This window comes from Nestor notabilis, unplaced genomic scaffold (genome assembly GCF_000696875.1).
Source record: "Nestor notabilis isolate BGI_N333 unplaced genomic scaffold, ASM69687v1 scaffold5103, whole genome shotgun sequence".
Lineage (NCBI taxonomy): Eukaryota > Metazoa > Chordata > Aves > Psittaciformes > Psittacidae > Nestor > Nestor notabilis.
This window is the reverse complement of record NW_009921365.1, coordinates 53,142-81,102: the sequence shown is the minus strand read 5'-3', so window position 1 is coordinate 81,102 and position 27,961 is coordinate 53,142. Positions and strand designations below refer to the sequence as shown.

The following is a 27,961-nucleotide window of genomic DNA, read 5'->3' as shown; positions in this document are numbered from 1 at the left end:
TGACTGGAGGCAGTTCATATTCCACTTCTAAAACAACCCTCTCGCCAACATTCTTGAGCAGGCTGATGATCTCATCATGGCGAAATTTGGTCAGGTTAATTCCATTCACAGATTTGATGTAGTCCCCTACATCCAGCTGGTCACTCCTGGGAAGAAATACGTATTTCTTTTGTTAAAGACAGGTTTGCTGGACCAAACTAAATCCTTTAAATTACTGTTTAGTGAAGGTAAGAAATATTTTTCCATTCATCTAGATTAAAATAAGCTCATCTTTCAAACAGAAAGTGGCATTTTAAGATCTTAATCTAAATATTAAAATAAGAACACTGTTGCATTATTCATTTCTGATGTACAAAACCAGCTGTACGATAAAGGAGTTGGACAATTTGACTAGTTTGGGCATAGGATCTGGGAAATTGTCTTATTTGTGTCCCCATCTTTCTCTCTCTCTTTGGAAAGAATCCAAACCTATTTTTTTTTACAACAGTTGCATACACAACTAACATTGCAGCTACAGGAGACAGGCCACAGCCCAAATGCATATGTTCTGCTCAGTTACTTCGAATGATTTAGCTTAACCTTTATCTTTTGACTTGTTTCAGTCATGAATAACAGCTTTTTTATTTCCACTGTAGTAGTGAACAAGGTAGCTATGACTTTAGACTCTCTTTAATCTTAAAACCAGATGACGAACATTTTGGGTTTGGGTTTTGATTTTTGTTACTTTTTTTTTTTTTTTTAATAATTTATGGTATTACTATGGTTACTTTTTCCATTATATATAATAGTTGTAGTAGTACTATGGTTAGTTTTTTCATTTTATTTTTTCGCCTCACTATTTTATGCCACTTCTCTCACGTTTTTATCAAGGACAAAAAAGAGAGAAAGAAAACCTATATAATTTAAAAGAAACTTAATTAGTCTTACGACGACTTTCAAATATCTCATTGGTATTTCTAGTTTCCGACAAAGTAGCCTTGAGGGAAGAGGCAGGCCAGCTGTTGCCATTTCTCTCTGAGGTTCTCCAGCCTGATGGGCTGCCACTATAGATGCATCTAGTCACATATTTGTTAGTGACCTTTCTGATGCGGTACATATTTCTGAAGCAATCACATCGTATAATACATTTTGTGGCTTGAGATGTGGTTACCTAGCAGCGATTCCTCCTTGACGAAGGTTAGATACTCTTGGTTTCCCATCCTTGTCAATTCCACCTGATACTGTAAGCCCTAGGGTGGTGCCTTCTTTTTTCATTAATTCAACTATTGTTGAGCCCTTGAATTCCTCTGTTGAGAGAAAATTATTTGCTTTATTAAAATTTAAGTGATAACACAGATGTTGCCTTTCTAAAATGTCATCTACATCCCAAGAAAATCATTGTGTACGTTAATAAGAAATAACGTGTACATCTGGAGGTTCTTTATGTTACAATTCACAAGTTCTGTCTGCGAGGCTCTGCATATAGATAAATTTGAGACATATGTTCTGTAAAAGGTTATTAAAAACTACACCAGTGTGCTCGTACACTATGCAGAGGCAATAAATACGAACTCTGGCAACACTTACAACTCATAGGTAGTTGTTCCACATTTTTAAAGAGCTATAATTTCTCATTTTCTGCTTTCTCCCTCTGACCTCTATGTTTTACAAAGTACTTCAACTGATTAAATGGAAGGATAAAAGACACAATGATATAACAGTACGAGAAAATTTAGGTTCAGGCTCACTTTGAGGCCACTAGTAGATGTCAGTATTAATCAACACAACCGAACATAACAAGAATCCAGATGGACATCAGATCTTAATGGTTTTATTCCTTATTCTTACACCAATGTATCTTCACTGAAACTCTCTGAAATCTCTGCAGAACAGGTTGTTGTGGCTTAAACCATGACACAGGTGTAAGGTAAGTGAAGGGCTTTCGTAGTCATAACTGTATATTAAATTTCCCTCACACGATGCCTGGGACACCCTCTTCTATAGTTTGCCCATTTAGCATTCTTGGAAAATGCCAAGCTAATCCCACACATCTCTGAAAATGCAGGTCACCTGCAATGGAAAGCCTCAAGCTGTCGAAAAGATACGTCCTTATTGCAATGGACAAGGCAATCTGCATGTACACAGCCCCAGCAGGGCTGCAACTGTTTGGAAAGCCACAAGGCAATTATACTTCATGTCCAGTGTTTCCAGCCAGAGAAGACCTATTAAAACCATCAGCTGCCCAGGTATTCTGGAAAAAGATTCACTTAGAAAAAGACAAAATCCCAGAAAGATCATCCATCTTTCTGGTTCTTTTCAGCATTAATATGCAGCTTTCAGGAGAAATAGTCAGATACAAACATCATATACACTGTATACAAGGTATGCCTGCAGTGTGCTAGCAATCTTGCTGTGGCAGCATGAGATGTGAAGATTAAAGCCACTCAAAACCCAAGCAAGTTTCTTCTATACATTCACATGTTCACTGGTAAGGTCTAGAAAAAGCACTATACAAACAACAACAAAGCTCTGAGATGACAACGTAATACATCTTCACCTCAAGATGAACAGCAGCTGCCCTTAATGAGAATTGTCAAACTTTAGCAATACAGAGGTAATGGTGGTAGGCAAAGGAAAGCATTCAGAAAAGCCTCCAGCCCCAATGGAGTATCCCATAAACCTTGCAAGTACTTCTAATAGGGTTAATTACTGAATCTTTTGCAGATGTAGTATCACCCTATGCAATGTTCCTGCTCTGTTCTAGTGGCTGGCAGGCTCTTCTTTCTGTTCTAGCTGATGATGACCTCCCCTCAGTTATTCACATTTCTATCATTATAGAGCATGACTTGAGTGTTTGGGCAAGAATTGTCCAAAAGCTTCTACTAAGACAAAATTCTGCAATGTATTCAGTCAGCAGCACGGGTTGTCAGAAGCAGACAGTAGTATAGTTATCTGGTACATTCCCCAATTTGTCTTGACACCAAACCGTCATTTGATGTCATTTGGAAGCTATTGAGCTTCCACAGTGTTTGCTCACATCTGGTCTGTTTGACAGTTCAGAAAGAACAAGATATGATTACCTGCATCTGAACATGTAGACATGTTGCATAGCTGTAAGAGATACGGGCCAAAACGCTGCTACTTTGAGTTTTACAAAAACCTGCCAGTATTCATAATAATTGCAAGAGTTAGTCATGGTACTTACTGCAAACAAAATTACTGTATATTTGCACCCATAATGCAACCTCTGCTCTTTGCCAGTGTGTCACACTTGTTTATTCAGGGTTTGTTTGATCATGAGATTTAGAGTCAACAGGAAAACTCCCTTCCCTCTCTCCCACACCTCCGAGGCTGAATCCTTCCTTTGTATTTCTAAGTAGTACAATCTGGTTGTCAGCACCAAGCTAAGATTTTTCTTTTCTTTTCTTTTTTTTTTTTTTTAATAAATACTTTACCAGAATGTGTATACTGGATAACAACAATGCACCGCGCATGCCTAATAGTTTGCCATAGCACAATACTGGCATGTGCTTTGAGCTTTTATGCAGGTTCTGAGTTTGCAATCCAGTGTTGGGAAATACTCTGCTGCCTGAAGTGACATGTGCAACAGATGATCCATGAAGTGTTTTAAGATAGCTAATGATTATACAGTTCCTTGCAACTACTGGCATGGAAAGTAATGACCAGGTTTGTTCCTTCTCACAAGTTTCTGCATACCTCTGCCAATAGAACAGGGACCTCTAAACAATCTTCCTTGGTAGGCAGGAGGGAACGATGCACCAACACTGTGAGGAAGTGGTGGTATGAAATGCCCATTGCTAGCTGACAGATAATTTCATCCTGGAGTACAAAATAGCTTCATTAGGTTTGCCCCTCTGAAAGATTTTGTAGCTTTTGTTGCACATAATCATAGCAGGAAGAAATTAAAGTACTAGTTTTGCTTATAAGAGACTGTTATCCCTGGAAGTGTTCTGAACCAGGTCCACTTGACATCCCCATCTCTCTGGTTTTCATCTTGCTTTCTTAAATCGCACACGATTACTGTTCTTATAGTACTAAATAATACATGTTTACTCATCTGCATTGCTTTGATGTTATTATTATAGACTAATCCCACTGGAGTACTATCAAAATGCCCAATAACAGAACAATCCTGGGACTTCATTTCCAATCCAACAAGCAACCACATATGTGCACGCTATTCCCCAGCTAGTGCAAGGTCAGTCTCTGCTTTCTAGTTAACACAATGCTATGTTACTCTTTGTGTGTTAAGAATCAAACTACTTCATATATCACCTCACTCATAATTCATTACATATGCCAATCAGCAAACTCCTAATCAGTTAGAAGTCTCTGGGGTCTGTTCTTTGCTACATGTACTCCCACATTCCTAATAATATTAGCATAGCCCAGCATTAGAAGTTACTTCCAGATTTCTTATAAATTATGAGTAGAAGAGGAATTGAAATTACAAGTTTTTTCCTTAGTGGTAAACTGAATATAGAACAAGAGCTTAAGAAACATCTTACTCCATAACAGTTTATGAAGTATCAAATATGAGAACACCACTCCTGCAGTACAGCTCTGTGATATGAACCAAATGAATTATTCTAAAATGAAACTGTGTAGAGAAAAGATGGTTCAAAGTCTATAAAAAGCCCAAATCAATACCATTTTACACTTCGGCTGAAAAAATGCACTTGAGAACTTCTTCCCTACCTACCATTAACAACTCAGGCAGCATTTGGTGAAACACAGCTCACACTGGGTCCTGCTTTCCCTCAGCTTAGGGAGGGTTTCAGGAGTGCCCTAGGACTTCCACTGCTTCCTGCTGCTGCTGGGGTGATTCTGGGCACACCTGCCTGTGCTGCACCAGTCACCCTACAGCTTTGCTGGCATCTACCTACCTCTGGTATGGGGCTCAATAATTCTGCTGAATACTGGAGATGGGCTCAGCAAGGGGACTGCAAACGTGCGTACTTGTACACACATTCAAGGACATAGGATGGAATAGAAAGGTTCTGCTCCAAAGAGCTTTGTTTGGATCTCCAGTCCTGTAAGGTGAAGCATATAGAGGAGATGAACTCTAAAGAGAACACTATGCTGCTGCTCTTTTCTCAATTCCTGGTCTGAATGCTTCTCTTAAGTTCGCTGCTGCATTACTGTGTGCGCCTGACCTTCAGCAGGGTCTGCTGGTGTATCAACACTATGATTTGCCCTGCAACCTAGAAGACTACAGGGATACTCAACATTGCAGTAGAAAACTTCAAAGATAAGCAGAGGCTCAAATACAAGACTAGACAAATCTTACTGAAGGAAGATTAATAAATAGAATAACTTGCAAGTACATAAAACCCAAGAAATATCGTGTGAAATTAGTTTTTCTTTAAGGAAAATAGTGTCACAATAAAGCTTCTAAAATTTTATACAAGAACAGACTTTTTATAATTTCCTGCCTTTTGATGTATGTAAACAACATGTTTTAATGAATAAAAAACACGGAAAATAAATTGACTCATGAGATTTCTGAACTTGGAATATATTCACTTCTTTGAAAAGAAAATTAAATACTAGACTACAGAAGAGAGTTCTTGGTTTGCTTTTTTTTCAGAACAACATTTAAAAGCTGAGATAACTCTTAATTGGAGGTTTTATCACCTATTTTCTATATTACTACAATTTCATATCCTAATATATACACTAAAGTGAAAACCTCAAAAATATTTGCTTTCATTCCAGATATTGTCTTTTCCATGTGTTCTGTAGAAATTTTATTTTAAAATCCAAGAAAATGCCTAAAATCTACATGTTCAGGTCAAGTCCTTGTATCCTCCGCCTAACGAATAAGTTTATGCAGTGCAGCCAGGACAGGGCATAAATGGAACTTAACCATTAAAAAAACCAACCCCACCCCCCCAAAAAAAAACCCCTTGCTCTTATTGATCTTTTCCTACCAAAAGACATACATAATCAGTAAGTCAGTAATTGGTAAGTCTGTTGAAAATACAGTCAATGCTGTCCTTGTATGGATTTCCCTGTATGTCAGCAGAAATTCTGCAGAGGAAACATTTTGCGTTACATCCCAGTAGGCATCTCATGGTTTAAATAAGAAATCACATAAAGATAAAGTCAATTCTTAAGAAAGTGATAGCAGTTTGTTATACCGGGGACATAACATCTATTCGATGTTTCCAAGTCCTATGGGTAGGTGTATTTCTCTGTGATAAGAGGGTTGTCAACAGATGATGAATGCTCCATTCCCTGTTGCAACTTTCCTGACTGGTTATCATTAACTCCTAAAACACCTAAAAACTTATTAAAAACAAACAAACAAAACCACATTGGTGAAGAACATCTGAAGACACAAAGTTGACCTTTAAACTACTCTGTGCCACCCTGTAGAGGGACAATCCCCAAAGCAGTCCTAGTTCAGAAACCAGCAATCTACAGCAGAAGACAAGCAGGGTTGAGGTGCATCACAGCATATCTACAAGGCACAACACACTGTAGTTACACCAATGGGACTGTAAACTTAAAACATCAGCAGTGTAAGTTGCCTTGGGTTGGAGGCCAGGCGAACGTAACTCAAATAACCTGGATAAGGAGAAATGTGGTACCATTTTTGGTGAAAGCAAGGGAGATGGGTAAAGCTCAGGCACTTAAAAAACCTGCCTAAAATAGACTCAGTTTATACTGACGACTATTTTGGTTGTGTACAGGGCATTAGACAATCCTTTTTTTTTCTTTTTAATTTGTTTTCCTCAGCTATAAAAGAATCATCTACAAGATGAATTTACCACTGCAAAACGTTATCAAAAACCCAAATACCTTCCACCAGTGCTTATAAACTGGAAAAAGTGTTTATAAACTGTTTAAACTTTTTATAACTGTTGCATGGCCTAGGCATGACACAGAAAAGCAAATAATGGTATTCTATGATCAACCACAGGCCGTGACATACAGGACTTAATCACATAACTCACAGAAAACACCAAGCTTGCAGGACATAGCAGCACGGCTCACATCTGCATTTGCTGGTTTCCCACCCAAAAAGAGCTTAGTTCTTGCACTATTTGATTTTTAGGTACACTTTCATATTCTAAGGCACAGAAACTGACACCTTGGCAACCAATTCTCTCTAAATCAAAACTGAGGCATACAACAGGGATGGTCTTCAATTTAGCATCAAATATAAGCATTGCTTTTGAAACTGTTTATAAGTAAAAGATTAGAAATGAATATAAATATCCCAAACCTGAGATCAAATAACCAGAAACTGAAAGCCGGTAACAGATTAAAAAATGCCTCTTCATTCTTAATAACAACATCATCAATTTCTTAGCAAAAGACTATTGGAAGAAACACCTGATATACGACACAGTTATTGATGCACACCACAGTAACTTCAGTAATTACATTCCAGGAGTGAAATAGTTTGGAGGACTGTATGAATAAGACCTTTTCTACAAAACCAGCTGCTTTTTGTAAGCGTGATAGAGAAAAAACCACTATCAGCTGTTGGAGAACTAACTGCATTTCATTTTTTACAGTGACCGAGTTAAACTATTATTACCTCCCAAAGGCTTACCATTTCCATACCAGTCTAGTCTTACAACAGCCTACAGTGCAGTTATAACAAGCTGTCCCAGTGTTTCTCTGGCAGCAGCACAGCTGTGCCACTAATGGCACATATTCAAGACCCAGCATCTTGCTTGTGTCTGAATCTACCCCTCATAGATAGGAGTAATAGAAAACATTTGCCAGAAAATGCAAAAATGGCATGGCATGATAAAAGATCAAGTTTTACACAGAAGCAGCTTCATACAGCAATAAGAATGATCTCTGTACAGTTTTCAAATATGTTTTTTTAGTTTGCTTTTGCTTAACATTGGGTTGCACAATAATGCCAGAATATCAAGAATACAAGTTGATACTCAAAATAATCCCAAGCATTCCAAGTACTAGCAGCCTAAAATTATTCATGATGTTACTTTGACAGATACTGTGCATTCAAAGAGATCAACTTGAGTCATCTCAATACAGATGATGGCATATGATTCTTCTAACAGTTGGGCCTATTAGGAATTTTTGTCAGTGACCACTCTTGAGTTCTTCTCTCTGTAGTTTGCTTTTCACCCGACATCAAGGACTGAAAGTATCAGGCCACACACAGTCAGAACAAGAAGGTCTTCCCTCCCTATGTTTTCTTGAGATGGCTGGTGGCAAGGCTTATGAAGGAATAAAATGAATGCAACTAGTAATGAAAGATGTGGAAAAAAGAATTTTTTTTCCATTCTACCTATTTTTGGACTGTGTAGGAGAGCCCAACAGTGGGGAAGGGGAAAATCACAGCCTCTGAGAAAATGTTTAAAGCTGTCAAGCCATTTGGAGGGGTTCTTATTTTTAAGGTAACTTTTCATCATGTTTTTCTCATATGCTTCTGATTCTCTTAATTTGTGTAGATGTCCATAAGATGCAATGTAATACAATACAGAATATCTGTCCAGAAGGAAATTGAAAACATTAAACTTTTATAATCCCCTATTAGAAGTAAAGAATCAAATTACAAGCTTGAATTCTTGTAAGTAAATTGAAGAACAATCAACATATTTTAGTGAAAATGGATTTTGAAAGTAAGATATGTTTCAAGTTTAAGTGTCAAAAATAATAGAATTACTATTCATAATCCCTGAGCAAATCTTGGCAGAGAAATACAATTAGAGGAAAAAGTATTAATAAAATTATAACATATTAAAACATCTGGCTTCAGTAAATATGAATTCTTTAATACATTACTGCAAGAAGACACAGATTTAGTGGAATCACAACAACAAAATTATTTTTTTTTATTATTACCTACCAAAAAGATACTTTTATCACTGATGTGCCACCTTGCAACAGAGTTGGAATAAACATGCTGTGTGAACTACATACACGCTCAATGCTGTAGTCTAGTTAAAGCACATTTATTTCCTTGAGCTAGATGTGAAGTTCTAGTGTTTTCATTGATGGCTTTCTTTGGGAGAGTATCTACACTATCCATTGCTCACTACACATGCACACTTGGATATTTGCAATGATGAACTTACTATCTTCGGATAAGGACCCGTTCCATCTTGAGGCACTTGCTAGGTTTCAGTAAGTTCATGTGTTTCAGTAAGTTCAATTGTTTTTCTGCTTCCACATTATCTGTGGTGGCAGTCAAATTCCTGAACATGTGCAGGGACAAAACAGCTCACTGAACTGTCAAGGTGGAGCTTTTGGAAGCAAAGACATTGGAGGGTAGGGCAAAACAAGCACAGTGATGAACAACTCAATGGTCTCAACCTTCACAACCCCTTCTACAGACATTACAGGGCTTTCCAGAGCTCAAACCTCTTCTTTTTTTTCCCCACTTGGGGAGGGAATGGGTAGTAGATGGCACTTCTGAGCTGGAGCTTACACCCAGAGTCCAGAGTTACCTCAAATTTGTATCTCCCACATGAAACATGTCTCCTTTGAAAATCTTGCTTCATGCTGTAAGTAACCAAGCCTCAAACTCAAGAATGGCTTGTGCATCAGCAGTGATACTCTGAACACCTCTGCACATGTCTGTTAAACATTACTGATGAAGAAATGATAGTTTCACATCTTTAGTCTTCTCTAGGTTTCTGTCTGCATTGGATGAAGACTTCAGTAACCTCCCTCCCTTGCTAGTGGAAATGTTGCTGTGCAGAACAGCACAGAGCTTTGACACTGATGTGCTTTTGATTTATAAAACTTCTTCCCCTGATTCTGATGTATTTCCTTTATTGCAAAATCAGCACCAAGAAAACTTGCTAATTCATATTTATTTGTACTTAGGTGACGCTATTCACAAAAGCACGGCTTGACTGTTCCAGTTTCTTGGCTTTCTACTGTTACCAAAATGGATCAGGCAGGATTGATTACAAGATTGATTGCATTTGTGCATTTCCAGGCAGGAAGGAAACACAGAAAAATTATCTCCCTGATCTCCTGAGTGACACAAGCAGCCAATCATGTTATAGTGGTATCTGCAGCTACAGATTACCTTTTAGAAAGATATCCGATGTGGCTTTGAAAGCATCATGTGATGGAAAATCTGTTACATGCACAGGTAATTTCTACCTGAATTGAGAATAAACAAGCCTTCAAGACTTAAGATCTCATTATACTACCACCATGACACTCAGGATCTCCCTGAGACGCAGAACTGTAACCTCTGATCAAATCACCTCTTAATCTTCTTTTCATTTTAGATTAAGAACTGCCTGAATTGTTAAGGTTTTTGCCATTTAAGACATTTTTTGCAGCTTATTCCAATGCTTCAACATCCTGTGGCTACCAGGTAAGTTTCAGCAATAGTGCCATCAGATCCCATTTCACTATTTGAGCTGTCACTTAAGTTTTTACTAAACATACTTGCAGTATGGTCTACGGTTGTTACATAATTTAACATTTTAGTTAATACGAAACATCAGTTTTTCCTTTTTATCACGTGGACCTGAGAATACTAGTATAATAGCAAAATTGAAGCAGTAAGGATGAGAAAGAATACAGTAACTGTGTCACTCCTTTTCAGATAAACTGTTGTGCAGGTGTTCAGGCAATGGATGGTGAATTTTCAAATCTATATTTTGAAAATTGAAATCTGGAGGAACAGAACAGTAGAACTTTTCCTAGTACTTGTATTAAGGACCAGTTAAGTTTTAAGATTTTAAGTTTTTAGGGGTCATATTCTTTTTGTTTGTAGGACATACAGAGCTGAATGATGTGCACACCCTATATTTCTACTTGGTAGTGCTGAGAGAGATTCAGCATGATAAAAAGGTTTATCAAGGTCTCTGTGTGCAAGACTAGACAATCCTTGGAAAGATGAGGAAAAAAAAAAAAAAGAATGAATGAGGAAAATGGAAAATGAGAGCGAATACTTCCTACAGATTTTGTCCTATGTGCTCAGTGATCACTGATACCTTTATGGATTGCTTACTCTCCACCTTCGCAGAAAACCACAACCCAGAACTGCTCACTTCTGCAAGATGGTAATGCAAAAATAGGCTGAAAGAATGCATAGCTATGAATGTTTTTCAAAGTGATCCAACGATGACACGGTTTTTTTCTATAATTCAGTCTGAAAGAAAACAAGGATGGCTTAGGGGGGATTTTAATATACAGCACCTGACAAATAGGAAGCACTGAATTTTTTTATTAGGTGTTTATAGTAGAAAACGTGTCTGTGACAAAAGGACCATTAACTTACTCAACATTCAGGATTATGAAAAAGTATAGTTAAAGCCAAAGGAAAAGCTGGGTTAAAGAGCTATAAAATAAATGACTGACTTAAATTAAATTTGCCAAATCACAGGAATGGTGATGACTTTAGCTGTCAATAAGCATTTAAAATCCACAAGGATTTACTATTGCTGTAAAAGAAGTTTGCCAACAGGAAAAAAGAAACAAACAGGAAAAAAGGAATAATGCAGGCATTTCTCGGTTTCTCTAACCTGCACTCCGTAACTCTCTAATCAATCTCTACTTATTCCCTAAGGTTTAATGTATTCCTAATGAACTAATGGCAGAGACAGATGCCTTCGTTTGCATGAAACAACTTATTAGATAGTCAAACTTGCTGAACAAATCACTGCAGCAGAACAGTAAAATGCACAGCTGCAAGAATATACCTATGTGATTCCTTTTGTCATCTGAATTTCCAGCATATCCCACAGCATTAGCACAGAAACTGAAATGGCATCATATTAGCATATAGACAGGTACGTTTCTCTAAGAATTGAAGAAATAGCTAAAATCTTCAAATGGCGCAAAACAGATAAAGATGCAGCTAAATAGTACTAGCTGAAGGCTTTGATGACTTCTTTAATTTCAAGCAAAATGCGATGAACTGAATCGCAACAAGGATGCCAACAGGGGAAAGTGCCCAAATCACCTGTTGAAAATACCTTTTTTTTTTTTTTTAAAGTAAAATTGTCCGTGAAATGAGCTGTCACTTAAATAGAAGGAAACTGCCTGCTTGCGAGCACTTCAGGTTGCTGACTCCATGCAAACAACTTGCAAGACGTGACTGTCCTGGTTTCTCTCCTCCTCTGCTGTTAGAGGTTTTATTGGAATGGTTTTAAAAGGAAATATTTAAATTCTAAATCATTTTAAGTTTATGAAAACTCTTAAGGAACTTACCAGGCCTTTCTCAATACGGAGGCCTCAGCACAGAGATATTCTATTATCATTTACACTAAAATGTCCTAACCAGAACTAGTGGAAAAATTATGGGAAAAATTAGGCATCTTACATTTGATATGGTTTCAGTTTTGTATAAAACTTTTGAAAGTTACACCAACAAGTGCATTCTGAAACTTTTGTCTTCTCCAGATATACCATCATATGATGTTTTTGAATGGAAGAAACTTCTGCTTCCTGTGACCTGTATCTCTTTACTTCACTGCTGCTTACACCAGGCTGCTCCCAGCTGGCTGCTGTGCCACATGCCCAGAAGCCTGGAAAGGCTGGGGTCCCCATGCCAGAGTAGTTCATGGGCAGTTCAGTTATCCTTCATAATTGGATTTATGAACTACCCCAGGTTTAATAAATCAATCCTTTTCGGCTGAGGTCTGCATCACGGGGAAATTTCTGTTGAGATCAGGCACTGAGCATGTGTGATTGCCATTCATTTCACCTGAAAAGACCAGTGCTCAGATCTTTTCCTTTACATTACTATACTGCTAAATTGCTTTGAAAAATTGTGATAGGCTTACTCATGTGACTAAAGCAATTGAAACAGCATAAATCATACGCTGCTTGCCTGTCCCAAGTACCACATCAAATGCATCAATGTGAACTAGTTGAATTCCTCAACTCCCATTTTCAGCTGCCTTAATGCAAAAAAGTGCCATGATTTAGACTATAGAAATATAAAAAACTAATTCCCCCCCTTATTTTTCTAAATCAGATTAACACTTTGACAGTAACAACAAACCATTTAATTTGCTTCCTTTTATCCCATTGTTTCCCAGCAAATAAACTGACCAGAGATCTAATTAGAGACTTAAATTTTGCAGCTGTAACTTCTTAAATCTTTGAGGATGTCACTCTACTCCTTAACGTGTATCAGACACTCAGATTTAATCACTTGGTTTCTTACTAATTTACAGCCCATTCTGTAGTTTGGGTATACATATATAGGATACATGCCTGCATGTTTGGCATTTCTACCATTTTTATAATGTCACTTACCTTAGCACTGTTAATGGAAGCATATTATATCAACTTAAATGTACTTTATGGAGATAAGATTTATACCAATAAAGAATGTCTGGCATGATAGAATCGGTTTTTACCCGTAAATATGCAACAAACAGTTCATGAAATTGACTGGAAAGATCAGCATCATCTATAGGCACAATTTGGGACTTCCTCAAGTGATCAGGAGAGGCTGCTAATGGTATCTGATAGTTCACAGAGCTATTTACCTAAACTGGAGAATTTGAAAGAATGGCTAACAGTAAATGTTTCTAGCCAGGATCTATCTTAATTCCCAGAATTTAGCTTAGTCTGAGGGTCACCTCCTCCAAGTCCTTCTGACTGAAAACACATGGGAAAAGTGATTTCTGCCTGAACAAAACTATTCAACAAACACATTTGCCTACTTTTTTCTCACCATTTGTAAAACATGGACAAATGTCTTGCAGGTTCTACTTCCAAAAACCTTTTCTGCTAAGGGAATATTTATATTAGAAAATGTCCCCAACATGACTATGTAAGTGTGGATGTAATGTCAAACCCTTTCAGCAGATATGAAGTCCTAATGGGGGAAAAATGAACCCCAAAAAATTTAAACCAATTTGTCAAGCAAAAGAAGAGTGACAACACTTCTGTGCTGATGACACTTTTCCTATCCTGAAGCGTCACATTTAGAAATACTGCAAAATTCATACTTCCAACCAAGGCAGCTTCACCAGCAATATTTCCCAGGAAACACCTAGCTTATACATTTTACAGAATGCCTGCAGTAAGAGTCTTTGCTTTGGATTTTCTTTCTCTTCTTGGTTTAGCAAGGTGTGGAGCAGGTGATCTTCAGGCCATGACAGGTTTGCACACTCATCATGTTTTTCCCCAGTGAAGACCCAGAACTTATGTCGGAGATAGAGGTATCAGCCTAATGTTAACTGCTACCACCTGATAAGAATATTTGATATGCTTTTGAGTTTATAATGTTTTATTTTAAATCATACATGCATTAGAAGAATCCAAGGTGATGCTCTGATGTCTTCTGATCCCCATGTATTGACTACCAGTCAGTGATATTTTATAGGGTACTGGATATATTAAAATGTGCATTGGATCAGCATGCAAAATATTCCGCTCCAGCTTTGCACACAGAGAAAACTGGGACTACAAAATGTATCCACAACTTGTCAAAAATACTTTGAGACACCCAACATCCTCAGACCATGAAAAGCACATCTTACCATAGATTATGATCATGTCCAGCTATCATCCTTGTTGGTGAACACTTAAGCTAGACTGACTGACTTAAAACAACTTGTCTATTATTTATTGTGGTGTGGGATTAAGCAAATTGAGCTCCATGATTGGATATATGTTCCCATCCACTATATACTCTCTACTGCACAATTACCTTTTGTTAGTGGCTAAGTAATAAAGCTCTTGGATTTTAACAGTGTCATTGGAGTTAGCCACCATCCCTATGATAAAACTGAAGAAATTCCTTACTAGGCATCTGGCTTGGTAGCTATAAGTTAGAACAACTTTTAAATATACTTGTTAAATTTTCAATTCCAGAACTAATGACATATCTTTTAGCCAGAACTCAATCTGAAAACTTTTTGGAAGAGCATGCGCTTTTACTCCCATGTGAGTATATTCCATGCAAGTTATTGAAAAATTATCATCCGTTTTAATAATACTGCAGCATTAGTTGCTTTTTATACATCTTGTCCATTTTGTTGCATTCTTTGTCTAACGGCAAGATTTCCCTGTATGACCTCTATCAACTTTTATTTCTCACTTTCATTTACAGAAGTGATATTTTGGGGATCAATATTCACACTCTGTTACCAGCATATGATCACTCATGGTTTGTCAGTGATACCTAAAATTCAGCTACAGGATGTGTCTCACATTTTTCTGTGACATTGGGTTTTTACTACCTCAAACGTCAATGCTCATTTTCTGTATCATTTATCTGACAAGTAATCAGGGTCACAATGTCATCTAATATGGGACAAAGGTCTTGGCAGTATCCTGTCTCACAGTTAACTATTAAGCTGGGCTCATTTGCTTCGCTGATAAAATCCATTAGCATTGAAGACTGCTATTTGTTCCTGCTGGGATTGAGACTCACAATGTCCTTCCACCAATGCTTTCTGTGAATAAGAGCATTGAAATCTCATGATTTTGGCCTCACTGCTATTTTCCTCTATTAAAATACTCCTTGTTTTGCTTTCTGTACTCTTTTCAGTTTGTTAATAAGTGAGACTTGACTGAAGAGCCTTCTTTATGTGTTTATTCACACAACATTAGAATGCTCCAAACCATGCAGATAAAAAGACAGAATGACATCTGCAATTTCGACAAGGGCAATAAATAAAAAAGGTAAGTGTCTGCATTTTACTAGCCTACCACTTAAAAATTAATATTAAGGCTCTCTATTAATGTAAGAGATATGAATGGATGTGTGGGCCTATATAGCTAAAAAACACCAGCAGGTACCCAGTAAATTAACTATGAAATTAATGTGGACAGAAAAGAATTTGGGAACCCTCACAGGTGATCTAAACTCTCACTGGCCAGAATTATGAATGCAAACCATGAATATATAAACAGGACAGTTTTACACAGCAGTATTTATTACACCTTTCTATTTAGTGAAGTAACGACCATCACTTGGATGCTTTATGTCCTTTTTGTGACACAATTCAACAAGATTATTAATAACCAAAGAGAGGACAGGACAGTCAGAAAAGAGCTTTCAGAATAGTTAAAGAAATGTGCCAAGGAACAGAAGACCCAGAAGCACAGTTTGTTTACTTTAACAAAGGGAAGATTAAAAGGTGATTTCATAATGAAATGCCTATAAATGATGAAGTGAATTTTGATGAAAAACAACTCTTATCACAAACAAGGTGAAGCTGAAGCTACACATACTCAAGCTAGAAATAAAGGCAGTTAGGCTAATTAACCCCAAAAGGCTGTAATGGGTTTTGTATCATCAGTAACCTTAAACAGATTGAATGTCCCTCTAAAATCTAACTCAAATAAAAGTTGAGATATAAATAAATCCAGGGAAGTCGTATGTTTAGTTTAGATGGTCACCAATGCCTCTTCTGGCCCACAAATTCCATGTAAATTCACCATAGATACAGTAAAACCTGAAAGGGTAAGCTCTTTATTCTTACCACCAAGCTTTTAAATAGAAATGAAACAAAAGCTAGTTTGTAATTATGCTATAATTAACTTGTGGTCTTACAGCTCCTCCATGAAACAAAAACATCTAACTATTTGATTCTACACTAAGAGGCATGGATTCGTATCTATCTGCCCCACATACCAAAGACGTGATAAGGAAGACACACAAGCACTAAAATCTCTTTTCCTCTTTTGATTCTAAGCGAATAGAAAGCATGAAAAAGCTATTCAACAAACAAGCAAAGAAACAACCCTTACTCCATCCACATGAAAACACTTTAAACCACTTCATATTGTTAAAATGGACATAAAATTTTGTAACAAAATCCCAAAAAAACCCAAACTTTTTGTGTAAAGCCAAGGTTTACAGTGTGAACTAGCAGCTTTGACTATGATAGAGTTGAAGAGGCAAGCTATCATCCACATTGGCATAGTGTATTTTGGTGTGACACAGCTGTTACCTTGGTAGATGATGTATTATTTCCTAGCTATCTTAATGCCCTGAATTTATAATCACTACAGGAACTGAATGGGAGATTCAAAAAACCAGATGGAAAGCATACATTAACTCCTTTAAAGAGGTATTAGAAAACACAGTAAGAACATTAGAAAAATCAAGTTAATTATCTATAACTGTAAGATAAAAAGAATCTATCAACTGCAAAAAGACCCAAGTGGGCAAACGATAAAAAATTATCCTCAACTTCTCAAATCAGGAAATTACTCAGACCTTAAAGGAACATGCCTGGATTTCTTTTGCTAGTCATCTGCTTCTGCTTATAGCATTGTGAGACATTGGACTTTTGAAAGACAGCAATGCTCTGCTAGGTCAGACTAACACTTCATCTTGGAAAGCAAGAAAATGAGTCCTGTTTAGGGAGAGAATGAGAGCCTGCCTACTTTGTCCAGATCCAGCCCTGCCACATTAGAGGGTACAACGCTCTTCAGTCTTTGCAATACTTATATATGAATCACTTGCAAATGAATTTTTTTGTTCAGACCCTTCTGAATCTCAATCTGCATCCGCAGGTTTACTTCTTACTCTTCACCTCTAGTGATACTGGACGCAGGAGGATTGTCTCAATTGAATGATGCAGAAATCAGTTTTTCTGTTGAATCCACACTTTTGCTCCAGTAATAAACTAATGATAGCATAGATAAGAATGTCTAAATAGATTTCCACCCAAACAAAAAATAAAAAAATATTGCTTGCAATTTTTTTAATACATTTCCTCATTTTTGAACACACTGGGAACCTGAGCATTCCTCATGGATCTTCTCATGTAATACCGATTTTTCTGACGACACTCCCCTTCCTCCTCCATGAAAACCCAGCCATGCTATCCTGTGGAAATGCAGTGGCTTTCAAGAGGTAAATATCAAGCTTTAGCTTCTCAGTTACCTAAAACAATGAAGAACCTCTGGTAGCTGTAATGGACTGTTCTACTCCACAAGGGACTAAGTCCAGTTTCACAAAAGAAGAATTTTACAACTTCTGTGGACAGCAAAGATTACTGGGATTGATGAGTTTTTTGTTCAGCCAGGAATGGACTGTGATGAGTTATACAGTCACAGGGTTACAGATCTCCTTGTGCCTGTCACTTCTTGTCACGACCTTTAACAAGCACAGGGCTCTCCTCCCTCTTTCAAAAGTCACCCAGCCTGTCCACCTTCTTTTTCAGAGGCTATGTCTCCATACTTCTCTTTCAAGCCTCATCTTGACCATCTTAGTTTGGCTTTTCCTAGTTTCTCTCTCCTCACATGTCCTTCACAGCCTGCTTCCTCTTCTAACTGAAGTCTTTAAAGGGAACGGACAGCATTAACACTTTGATTAAAATGAATGAAACTAACCATCACAAGGATGTTTCCCTTTGTGGAGTCCAGAAAGCACGCCTAACTTGTACAAGAAAACAAGCAGGAGACAGGACTCCCAACCTCAGATGTACTGGTGCTTCCCAGCCTATATTCAGGTCCCAGGCTCCACTGAGAAATCCTGTGGTATCACAGTGACAGCAAGGCAGGTGCTAGGGACTTGGGCTTCAAACTACCAAACGGCCAGTGGAGTACATGCACATACACACATTGCAAGCACATTTGCTGAATACAGAACGATTCACTCGAAATTGCCATCTCTGTCTCAAATGTGTGCATGCAAGGGCTAAATAGCTGGGACAGGCTTTTTAATGTTATTATAGATACTATATGGGTTTCATTCTCATCATACAACACATAGGTAAGCTGATTTTGTTGGGAAAAACTGCAGCTGTAATAATTGAACACATTTGATTTTGGAGGGCTGAGGTTTGGTAAAATTATATGCAACTAAATCCAAATGTCCATAAATTAAGGTGTATGGCACCATCAGCAACAAATCTGCAACTGGTTGTGAATATAATCAACTTCTGTATAGTGGTGAAATAGTTTAAAGGTATTTAACTTTTCCTCATGTCAGTTGGATATTTGAAGTAGTTCATGTTCCTCACATGCAATATTGCCTTTAATGCATTTTCTTCCTCATTTACGGCAAAAGGAACGAAATGAGATTTTTCTCTGTTCTAATCCTTTCCAGTATTGAAAAGCACTAGCATGTAGCAGAACTGTAAAGTAAATGTATAAAATCATCAGCAATCTCATTTAGCTAAGAACTCAGTGGGCTTTTTTCATCTTCTAGGAAGGCCAAATTTCTTCGGATTTATCTGTGCATAAAACATGTTTACATGAATGACATAGATGAAATCATTCCAACAAAGTTATTTTGCTAGAAGGGAAGGAGGACAAGGAAGAAATCTTCTTTCAGTACTACATATGTGAAAGAAAATTCAGGAATTTCCAATGTTGATGGGAAGGAAAAGACATGTAACTCTGCAGATGCTTCACAGACCATTTGATAAACCTCCAGCAGGTTAAACAAACACATAGGGAAGACTGTAAATGATACTGCAACTGCAGCCTCTCATCAAACATGAAAATCAGCAAATGACTTTGCAGATACAATAAACACCTCAAGTGCAGAAAAGCTTACTATCCTGTGATCTACATTTCACAGGTCAAAACACTTGCTTCTGCTAGGAAATCACCCAAGATAGTTAGCATAATAACTCTGACTGCAGAGGTTATTGCTAATGGATTTCTAAATGCTAAAAAACTCTTCAGTGGCAAATCTGAGCATTCTGTGCTGATTTTAAAAAGTACACAATAGAAGTAAGTGCCTATGAGACAAGTGCAAATTGAGAGGAAAAAAGAGTGCTTTTGTAGATGCATACTTCAGCTTCCTAACCCAGCTTTTAGTGACAAACATAGTATTTTCAGGTTTTAATTCTGCAATCATAGAATCATAATATGGTTAGAGATCCATTCCATAAAATAGAAAGGACCTTAAGATCATCTAGTTCCAACACTCTGCCATGGGCAGTGACACCTCACACTAGACCTATCCAACCTTGCCTTGAACACTTGCAGGGATGGAGCATTTACTACTTCTCTGCCCAACCTGTAGCTGTGCCTGGGATTGCCCCAACCCAGATGTAGGACCTTGCACTTCACATTGTTGAACTTCATGAGCAATGAATTTTTTCCTCCATGATGAGAACTGTGAAAAAAGTAGGGGATGATTGTGTGACAGGTTTCCTCAAGCAAGTCATGCTCTTAATCCACAAAACCATTTAGCCAGTGAAGACTTTAATATTTTAGTAGGAGATGAAGTATCAGGTAAAACAACAGTGCATCTGTGAAATCAGAGTGCTTATGAAATCTGAGGGAAGCTGAAGTCAAAGGCAAGGCTAGAAGAGGTGACTGAGGTCTGCCCAGCTTATGGAACAATGCCTGAGAAGGTCGCTGCTCTACAGCACACGATGCAGAGGGGGCAGCCAAAGTTAGCAAGTCCTCCATCAAAAAATAATGGCATTGTTTACATCTTCTGCGGTTTTACTTGACGCAGGAGTCTGAAGAAAGTGGACCAAGATAACTGCAAGCATGAGAAGAGCTATTTTGAACACCTGCTGCCTTGGCAATGCTGTATCAATCACAGAGGAAAACAAAACTGGCTCTGGAGGTGTTTGCACATAGGTAAACATCTAACCACTAGGGATGGATCATCTATCACGTTTGTCAGCCACTGTGAACCTGGCTCAGATGTTAACAGCTGAGCTACAGCAAGAATAACCTGGGAGCTGTCTTCCCTCCTAAGCAGTGTAATGTAATGAAACTTGTATCCTTGGATCACATCAGAAATCTTTAATTTTATTTTATTTTTAATCCCTGTGGTTGTTTTCTCAATTCCTCCTCTCTCTATTACTTTCTATATTTCTCCCTTATTTCGGAGATTATCTTGTAAAAGAAAAATAATGCGCTGTATTGAGGCTAGTATACAGTGCTGTACAAACCTTTTCCTCATTTAAATCGTGGCAAAACACACAACTGTTAAATTCAGCTAATACAATTTTCTACCAGCAACTGAAGCACAGCATAACTGGATCACATGTTCTGTCTCTAACCGCAATCTATACGGGATCCTGGAATTATATATACATTTTAACCCTCAATTACTTTCTTATTTCTTCACAATCTTTACTTGTTTCCTATAGGAATATATTTTTGTTCTCGGGATTAAACTGACATTTCTATATGTTACAAAACCGACAGAATCATAATTAAGTGAATTAAGTAGAGCGGCCTTCAGAATTCTTCAGCATCCAGCTGACCTACATTGGAGTTATGGGCAGGAGACAAACCCCTCAAGAAAGCTACTTTTGGTGCAGCATGAGATAGAACAGGAACATTTGCTGCGGAGCAGGCTGTGGGTCAGGGAGGGGAAAAAAAGACATGCATTTGTATTTTTGTAAACAGCTAAATAGCACCTGCATGTGTTTAGAGCCAAGGACCAGAAAACTCCCTTACTGCTTTCTAGTGAAATACACATTGTGTATTTAAACATTTCAGAGCCTGAAAACTCCCAGGACTTTTATTATTGTTTTTATTGAAGTAATTTAGTATTTCATAACTTCTCCTAGGAATATTTTGTGTCCTAAGCAATTACTGAGGACACTACATAATACAGTAATTATTTTTTTTAGCATCAGCTCTGTAAATACTATCTTTGCAAGGCATTTTAAGGTTCTTTGAATTGCATGTCGTCCCTTCCAGCTCAGTAATTCAAAATTCAGCCTACCCTAAAATCATGTCTGTTTGACATTTCATTTTTGCATTAAAATTCTGTTACCAAACTCCCCCAAAATGAGCCTACAAAACTGCTACTAACAGCAATACCAGAGCTTGAGCCACAGCAGAGGATGTGCTCAGGGCTGTACATTCACTCTGTGTTTTTCCTCCAGTTTGATGGCTAGCCCTGGTTTTGAGATCAAACACTGAGCTGAAATAGGAAACCTGTATTATGGCATGCTTCAAAGAATCAGGTAGTGTGGAAAGAAAGTGCAGCATTCATGCATGTACAAAGGAACTAAAAAATCTGGTCACTTTAATTTAAGACTTCAAAGTATTGACAATATTCCTTCAGAGTAGAATGACCTATTTTAACAACCGACCTGTTAGTACATCCCTGCAACAGCATACAAAACTTGCAAATGACAAACAGTAAGAAAATAAATGGTTAGAGAGAAAACCAGGCTCCCCATGGTGAAGAAAATGTCAAAGGAACTATTTATAACATCTAGGTTTGGTCTTTCCTACTCTTCTCCATAAGGGTTCGCATGCACTCCCACCATAAATACAATCTGCCTGTTCAGCAGAACAGGTGTCATCATGGAGGAGGTGGCTGGAATGAGATTTGGGGAGGCGCAACAGCTCCTGTGGATACCTGAGGCCGGCACAGCTGGAGCACAAGGTTTATGTGGGAGAACAACAGCAGATCAAAGACAACATGATGTGGGACAAGACTTCAAGGACTTTCTGCTAGGTGTGTTGAGCAGGAGAGAAGGCAGGTGGCTGTGTTATTCTTCTGTCCCAGAGAAAAGGAGATTTCCTCTTTTTGAGGAAATATTCCCATTATGTCTCCTCGTTATTTGGCACTGGTTCTTTGAACACGAATTTACTTAGGAGACAGCTACATGACTGCAATCCTCCTAGCTTACCAAATCTCCGAATTCACAGATGATTCAAATAACTGTCCCGGACTACAGTTTGCATCCCAGTTGTTTTGAGCTCTTGACCACTTCAGGCAATAAAGCTTCACATTTCTGGAAGTGTCTCATAGATCAGATGTCTAAGTCAGTAGATGCAAGAAGTAAAAAGTATGGATTTTTCAATTTAACTTCAAACAGGCTGGGTACAAATTAGTTTGTCCCTAAAAACATAGACTTTTATGCCAACCAAAACTATTTGCAGAATTTAACTGAAACTTAGTAATCATTTCAGCCAACAAAAACAAAACACTGAGAAGCTGAAACATTTCAGTTCTTTAAAAACTACGGGGGTTTTGACTATTTATTTTATTAAAAATAAAAAGTAACCTTTAAGACTTAATAAAAAGTTTGTACAGAATTGGACTAAAACAAAATGAAACTTTTGCTGCAGATTTTATGAAATAATTTAATCAGCCTCAAATTTATGGTGTCTTTTTTGTTTGTTTGATGAAGGAATTAGTTTTATGCTTGGCTCAGGTAATTTCTTCCCCCTCTATTCCTCCAGTTTTCAGTGAGTACATTGAAAATAGACAAATAAATAAATGAAGTGAACAATCTGCACAGCATTAGTGTGACAGATTTCTCCATGTTGCTAAAACAGATAAGGGGCATTGGATTTTAGTCCAGGAAGCGTGGGAGCAGCTATTTAGCCTGCCCATATTCAGGACAACACTGAGAACAAGCTTATCTTTAAACATATGTTAAACTCTCCTTGACTTCAAAGTGCCTCTTCAACAGTGTCATCAGCTCCTGACATTGTATCAGAACTGTTGGACTGTTTGATGCCCTTTTTAAAGCTCCTGCAGGAATAAGCAATCACAAGAGCAACACCTTTGACTCAAGTGCTACTGACTTAATGTTTCCCCTTGGCCAGTCACCACATGGACCCTTGGGCAAATCAGGAGGAAACCTTAGCGCAGGAACTCAGTGGGAAGTACAGCTGTCTAAACCTAGGGACAAAAGGTTAGCTAACAAGTGAGTATCAAACACTTCCTTTTTAAATGGCAGACATTTTTACCTGCATCTGACTCTAAGGGAAGGGTCTTACCTATGAATTCTGAAACATGTTGCTTTCATTTATGTGCCTTAGTCCGACAGCGATAGCTTCCTGAATGAGGCATAGTACAGCCCCCCTTGGCTTCCGTAACATACTACGTGGGCAGAGTAGCAATAAGGTTTCATTACGTACTGGTCAACATATAAATTTAAAGGTTCAGAGGAAAAAATCTGTTTGTTTCTTACTCTGCAGACTGCTTGTCATGCTGGCTTTACCTCAAGCCTCATTTTTATGTTAAGAAATTCCAACTGTAAAGCTAAACAATGGTTCAAACCATCGTGTATATACAGCTACAACTAAACACCTACACATCTGAAAAATTAAGTCCAAGTTTCAAGCTTCAATTATATTAATGCATATAATTTGAATTAACTATAATTTCAGCAATTCTGTAAATCCCTTTGAAAGGATCTGTTGCTTGTTGATTTTGCGCCATGTGAAGACATGATAAATATGATATGTAGTCTCATCACATGAATAATGCATTCTGCATCTTAAACAAGCAAGTTCTGCTCCAGAGAGATGCTTAATCCATTCCCTGCTTCTGGGGATGAAACGAATTAAACTCATTGCACTGATCTCACAGTATGTGCTCATTTGACTTTAATTATAAAATGATTATTTCAACATTTTTTTCCTGTAAAATAAACCAAGCCTGAGTTCCACGTAACCTCTATAGAATTATATGACTTCTCTGTGCATTCAGTCTCTGCTCATCAATACTGTACTCACCATACTGTTTCACATGGAAGGACACAAAAGCCTCTTGGGGTTTACAGTTGGTATAGTAGTTTCAGGTCTCACAACAACAAAAGCTCTCCTTTTTGATACTGGGCCAAAGGAAGGAGCACTAGAACCCATTATAGTGATTTCAAATGTCATGAGAAAGAACTTTTACCAGGCACAGGGAGATGACATGAACCAACACTCTGCAGGCAGATTCACATCACACATGCTGGACATACATTTTCATTAGTATTTTTTCCACAGACTGTTCAAACCTGTGCAAAGCTCAGTATAAGATTGTTTACCTTGCTAAAACCCAGAATTTTTCTCTTGGCTGATTCAATGGCCAGAGCATTCCTTGGGAACAGGACATCTGCTGTCCGTGCCTTGGGAATGACAGAGCGTCAAGTGAATTAGACAGCTATACTGTCAAAGGCACTGCCATGCTTCAAGCTTGAAAACACAGCACTTCAGGAATGTGATGTTTTATCAGGCTTACCATCTGGGGGGAATTGAAATGAATGTTTTCCATACAGTATATGCTTTTCATGTAAGGATTACTGACAGTAACTCCAGCTGACATGTCTCCAATCAGGTTTAGAAGAATTTACCAGGTTCACTGGATCATGCTTTCCAATTCAAAAGCTATTTGGAGCTGACCTACAGAAGTGTGATCCTGTCCCCAAGCAAAGAGGCTGTACTTCTGGTCTCATGCTACTTAACGGGTTAATGGTACTAGTTAATACTACTGGTACACCTCCTACTGCCAAGCGAAGCTGCCTAGCTGAGATGCTCCTGCATCTGTGTCAAGACTAATCCATAATGTCAATAAACTGCCCACAGACAGGCAAGCATAGATGCTATTTACAAGGTGCAGCTTACATGACAGATGTGGCATCAAATGTTCTCTGTATCCAAGTGATATAAACATTTATGGATTATTTTCAGAAAGTTCACTCAACTCCTAAATGTTCAAGTTACTTCTCAAAATAGTACTTAGTTTAATAAAGCTATTTATGTATCTAACTTCATGACACCCACTGTGCTAGAATGTGAATTTGTCAAGGCATGAAGAAGTTTTAATTATTATTTTTTTAACATCAAGCCAGCTCAATCTCATTTATCCATTGGGGCTCCTAAGGTCTAGAGATGCAACAATGCATTAAGATAAATGTTTTCACTATATTAAAAGCTGATGAACATACATAAGCTTAGATCAGTTTTTTTCAGAACACCTGACAGAGAACATTTCCCCAACCACTTGTCACTATTTTCTCTCTGAATAAACTGTGACTTATGCAGAGCACATAGTAAAGATTCATCTGCAATGCTCTCAAGAACTCCAGAATACACAGAAAATTTGTAAAATATTGAAAATAAATGGTCAATGGTCATGACAACTATTCAACATATGAAATTCCTAATCTTACCAAATGCTCTGAAGAAAAAATTGTACTGGTTCAGTTTTCATCAAACTTTCTCCTTAAAGAACACAAGTGAAAATCATCAGGAGTTCTCAAAATATCACCTGAAGCCATGAACTTCCGTCTGTATTTGGACCTCAACATAAGTGTTTTAGAAATACAGTAACCACATAATAAATGGCAACTGCTAAGTTCACAGTGAAAAAGTCAGAAGATTAAAAAAAAAAAAAGCAGATATTCTGTGCATTTAATTTGGTGACCTATGAGCTAAAGAATTACGTGAAAAGGTACCCGTACAGAGGTCTTAATTCACTCTGAAGAACAGTGAATCTTGATTAGTATTGACTTGGAGAAAAAAAAGCGGTTTGGTCCTTGTATAATTAAAGATCTTTTTCTCATAACAGTAACTGCACACTAGACACTGGAGTCACATCATTTCACAGTGGTTATGATCTCCATGATTCTACCATAACAATAACAATCTTTAAATCACTAGACTGTTTTCAACAGTCAAAAAGTTCATTATGTGTGACAGTAAATCATCCAGCTTGCTCTCTCTCACACATCTAAACATGCACACAAAGCATGCACAAAACATGTACTTTGGCCCTTCCGAAACACTAGAGCTATTGGGATGAGATCTGAACCTGGCAGTGGTAAAGGTCTAAGCTCCATCCCCTGTATCTATAGTCTCCGTGCAGGTTGCCTAACTTTGTTCAACAATAAGGCCATGGAGTGCAAAGAATATTAACATTAGTCATTAGAAGGTGGGTGACCTGACCTTGCAGTTTCCAATTTCTATTGCAAGATATCTTCCCTCTAAGTCAAACGTTACTGTGCTTGAGGTGAGACTGGCAACATCAGCCATTCTGCCTTTGCGCAACCTTTGTCAGTGTTCATTTGTTTTCTTTTAAAGATCTCTGAAATCTTACTGAAGGTGAAAATCCCTTTAGACTGCTGCATCATATATATAAAACTTGATATTCATAGGCATATTCTGCAGGCTTGTTTGAAGTCATTTAAAAAGAAACACATGGAGCTGATGGAGAAAGCCCAGAGGAGGGCCACGAGGATGATAAGAGGACTGGAGTACCTCCCATATGAAGATAGATGGATAAAGTTGGGGCTGTTCAGCCTGGAGAAGAGAAGGCTGCGTGGAGACCTCATAGCAGCCTTCCAGTATCTGAAGGGGGCCTGTACGGATGCCAGAGAGGGACTCTTCATCAGGGACTGTAGTGATAGGACAAGGGTTTAAACTTAAACAGGCCAAGCTCAGGTCAGACATAAGGAAAAAGTTCTTTACTTACTCATCATCCTACTTACTGTGAGGGTGACGATGCAATGGAACAGGTTGCCCAGAGAAGTGGCAAATGCTCCAATCCTGGCAGTGTTCAAGGCCAGGCTGGCAGAGCCTTGGGCGACATATTCTAGTGTGAGGTGTCCCTGCCCATGGCAGGGGTTTGGAACTAGATGATCATAAGGTCCTTTCCAACCCTAGCCATTCCATGATTCTATGACTATGAAATAGGTTCAAAGATCACATATTTTAACCATTGACCTAGTGATCCAGCTTTAAGCAATACAATGACAGAAAAGACAAGGATGGGCATACGTGTGGAAGAAAACTATGTTAAGATGAGAATTCTGACAGTGTTGCTCACTGTATTTCTAAGCCTGTCCAATCAGCCCTGGAAAATAAAAGCTCCAATCTGCCTATACTGTTAAAAACAGATGTTAAAGAACAGATTTCATGGGGCCTGAAAATACGCGAGTCTGATGAAAAGGTTGCCGTAATCCATGCCTGAAGCCTGCTGCAAAAGACAGAGACACTGGGATGTTCTTCATAGCAAAAGCTCAAGGTAACCTAACTGTAGGAGCTCTATACAGTTCCCATGGAACCTTCCTTATAAAGTTGCTTGGTAGCAACTGTAATTCATTTGCTTTTTATAACTAGCTGAATTTTGCTTAGCATTACCTTGCTGTTCACAAACAAGTTAGGTGTTATAAAAAGCAAAGCAAGTCTTACCTGGAATACTCTGTCTTCTCACAGACAGTGCTCCATCAGGTGCCTTTGCCTGGTTTGCAGATTTTGTGTAAGGACTCTCATCTAAACAGAAACAAGCAACACTTCTGGTTACTGTTAAATATAATGTGAAAACCCCCATAATTTTTACCAAAAACTGTGCGAACTACCAATG

The 27,961-nt window shown here is 38.0% G+C and overlaps 1 protein-coding gene across 1 annotated transcript; it reads right to left on the bottom strand.

Annotated features, from left to right (window-relative positions):
- LOC104403076 (glutamate receptor-interacting protein 1-like) lies at positions 1-27,870 on the bottom strand (the record flags this gene model as incomplete). Its single annotated transcript, XM_010011110.1, has 3 exons — positions 1-146; positions 1,151-1,286; positions 27,790-27,870. Coding segments are annotated over 3 exons (363 nt in total), but the record flags the coding sequence as incomplete, so codon positions are not given.
- Between the last annotated feature and the right edge of the window lie 91 nt (positions 27,871-27,961).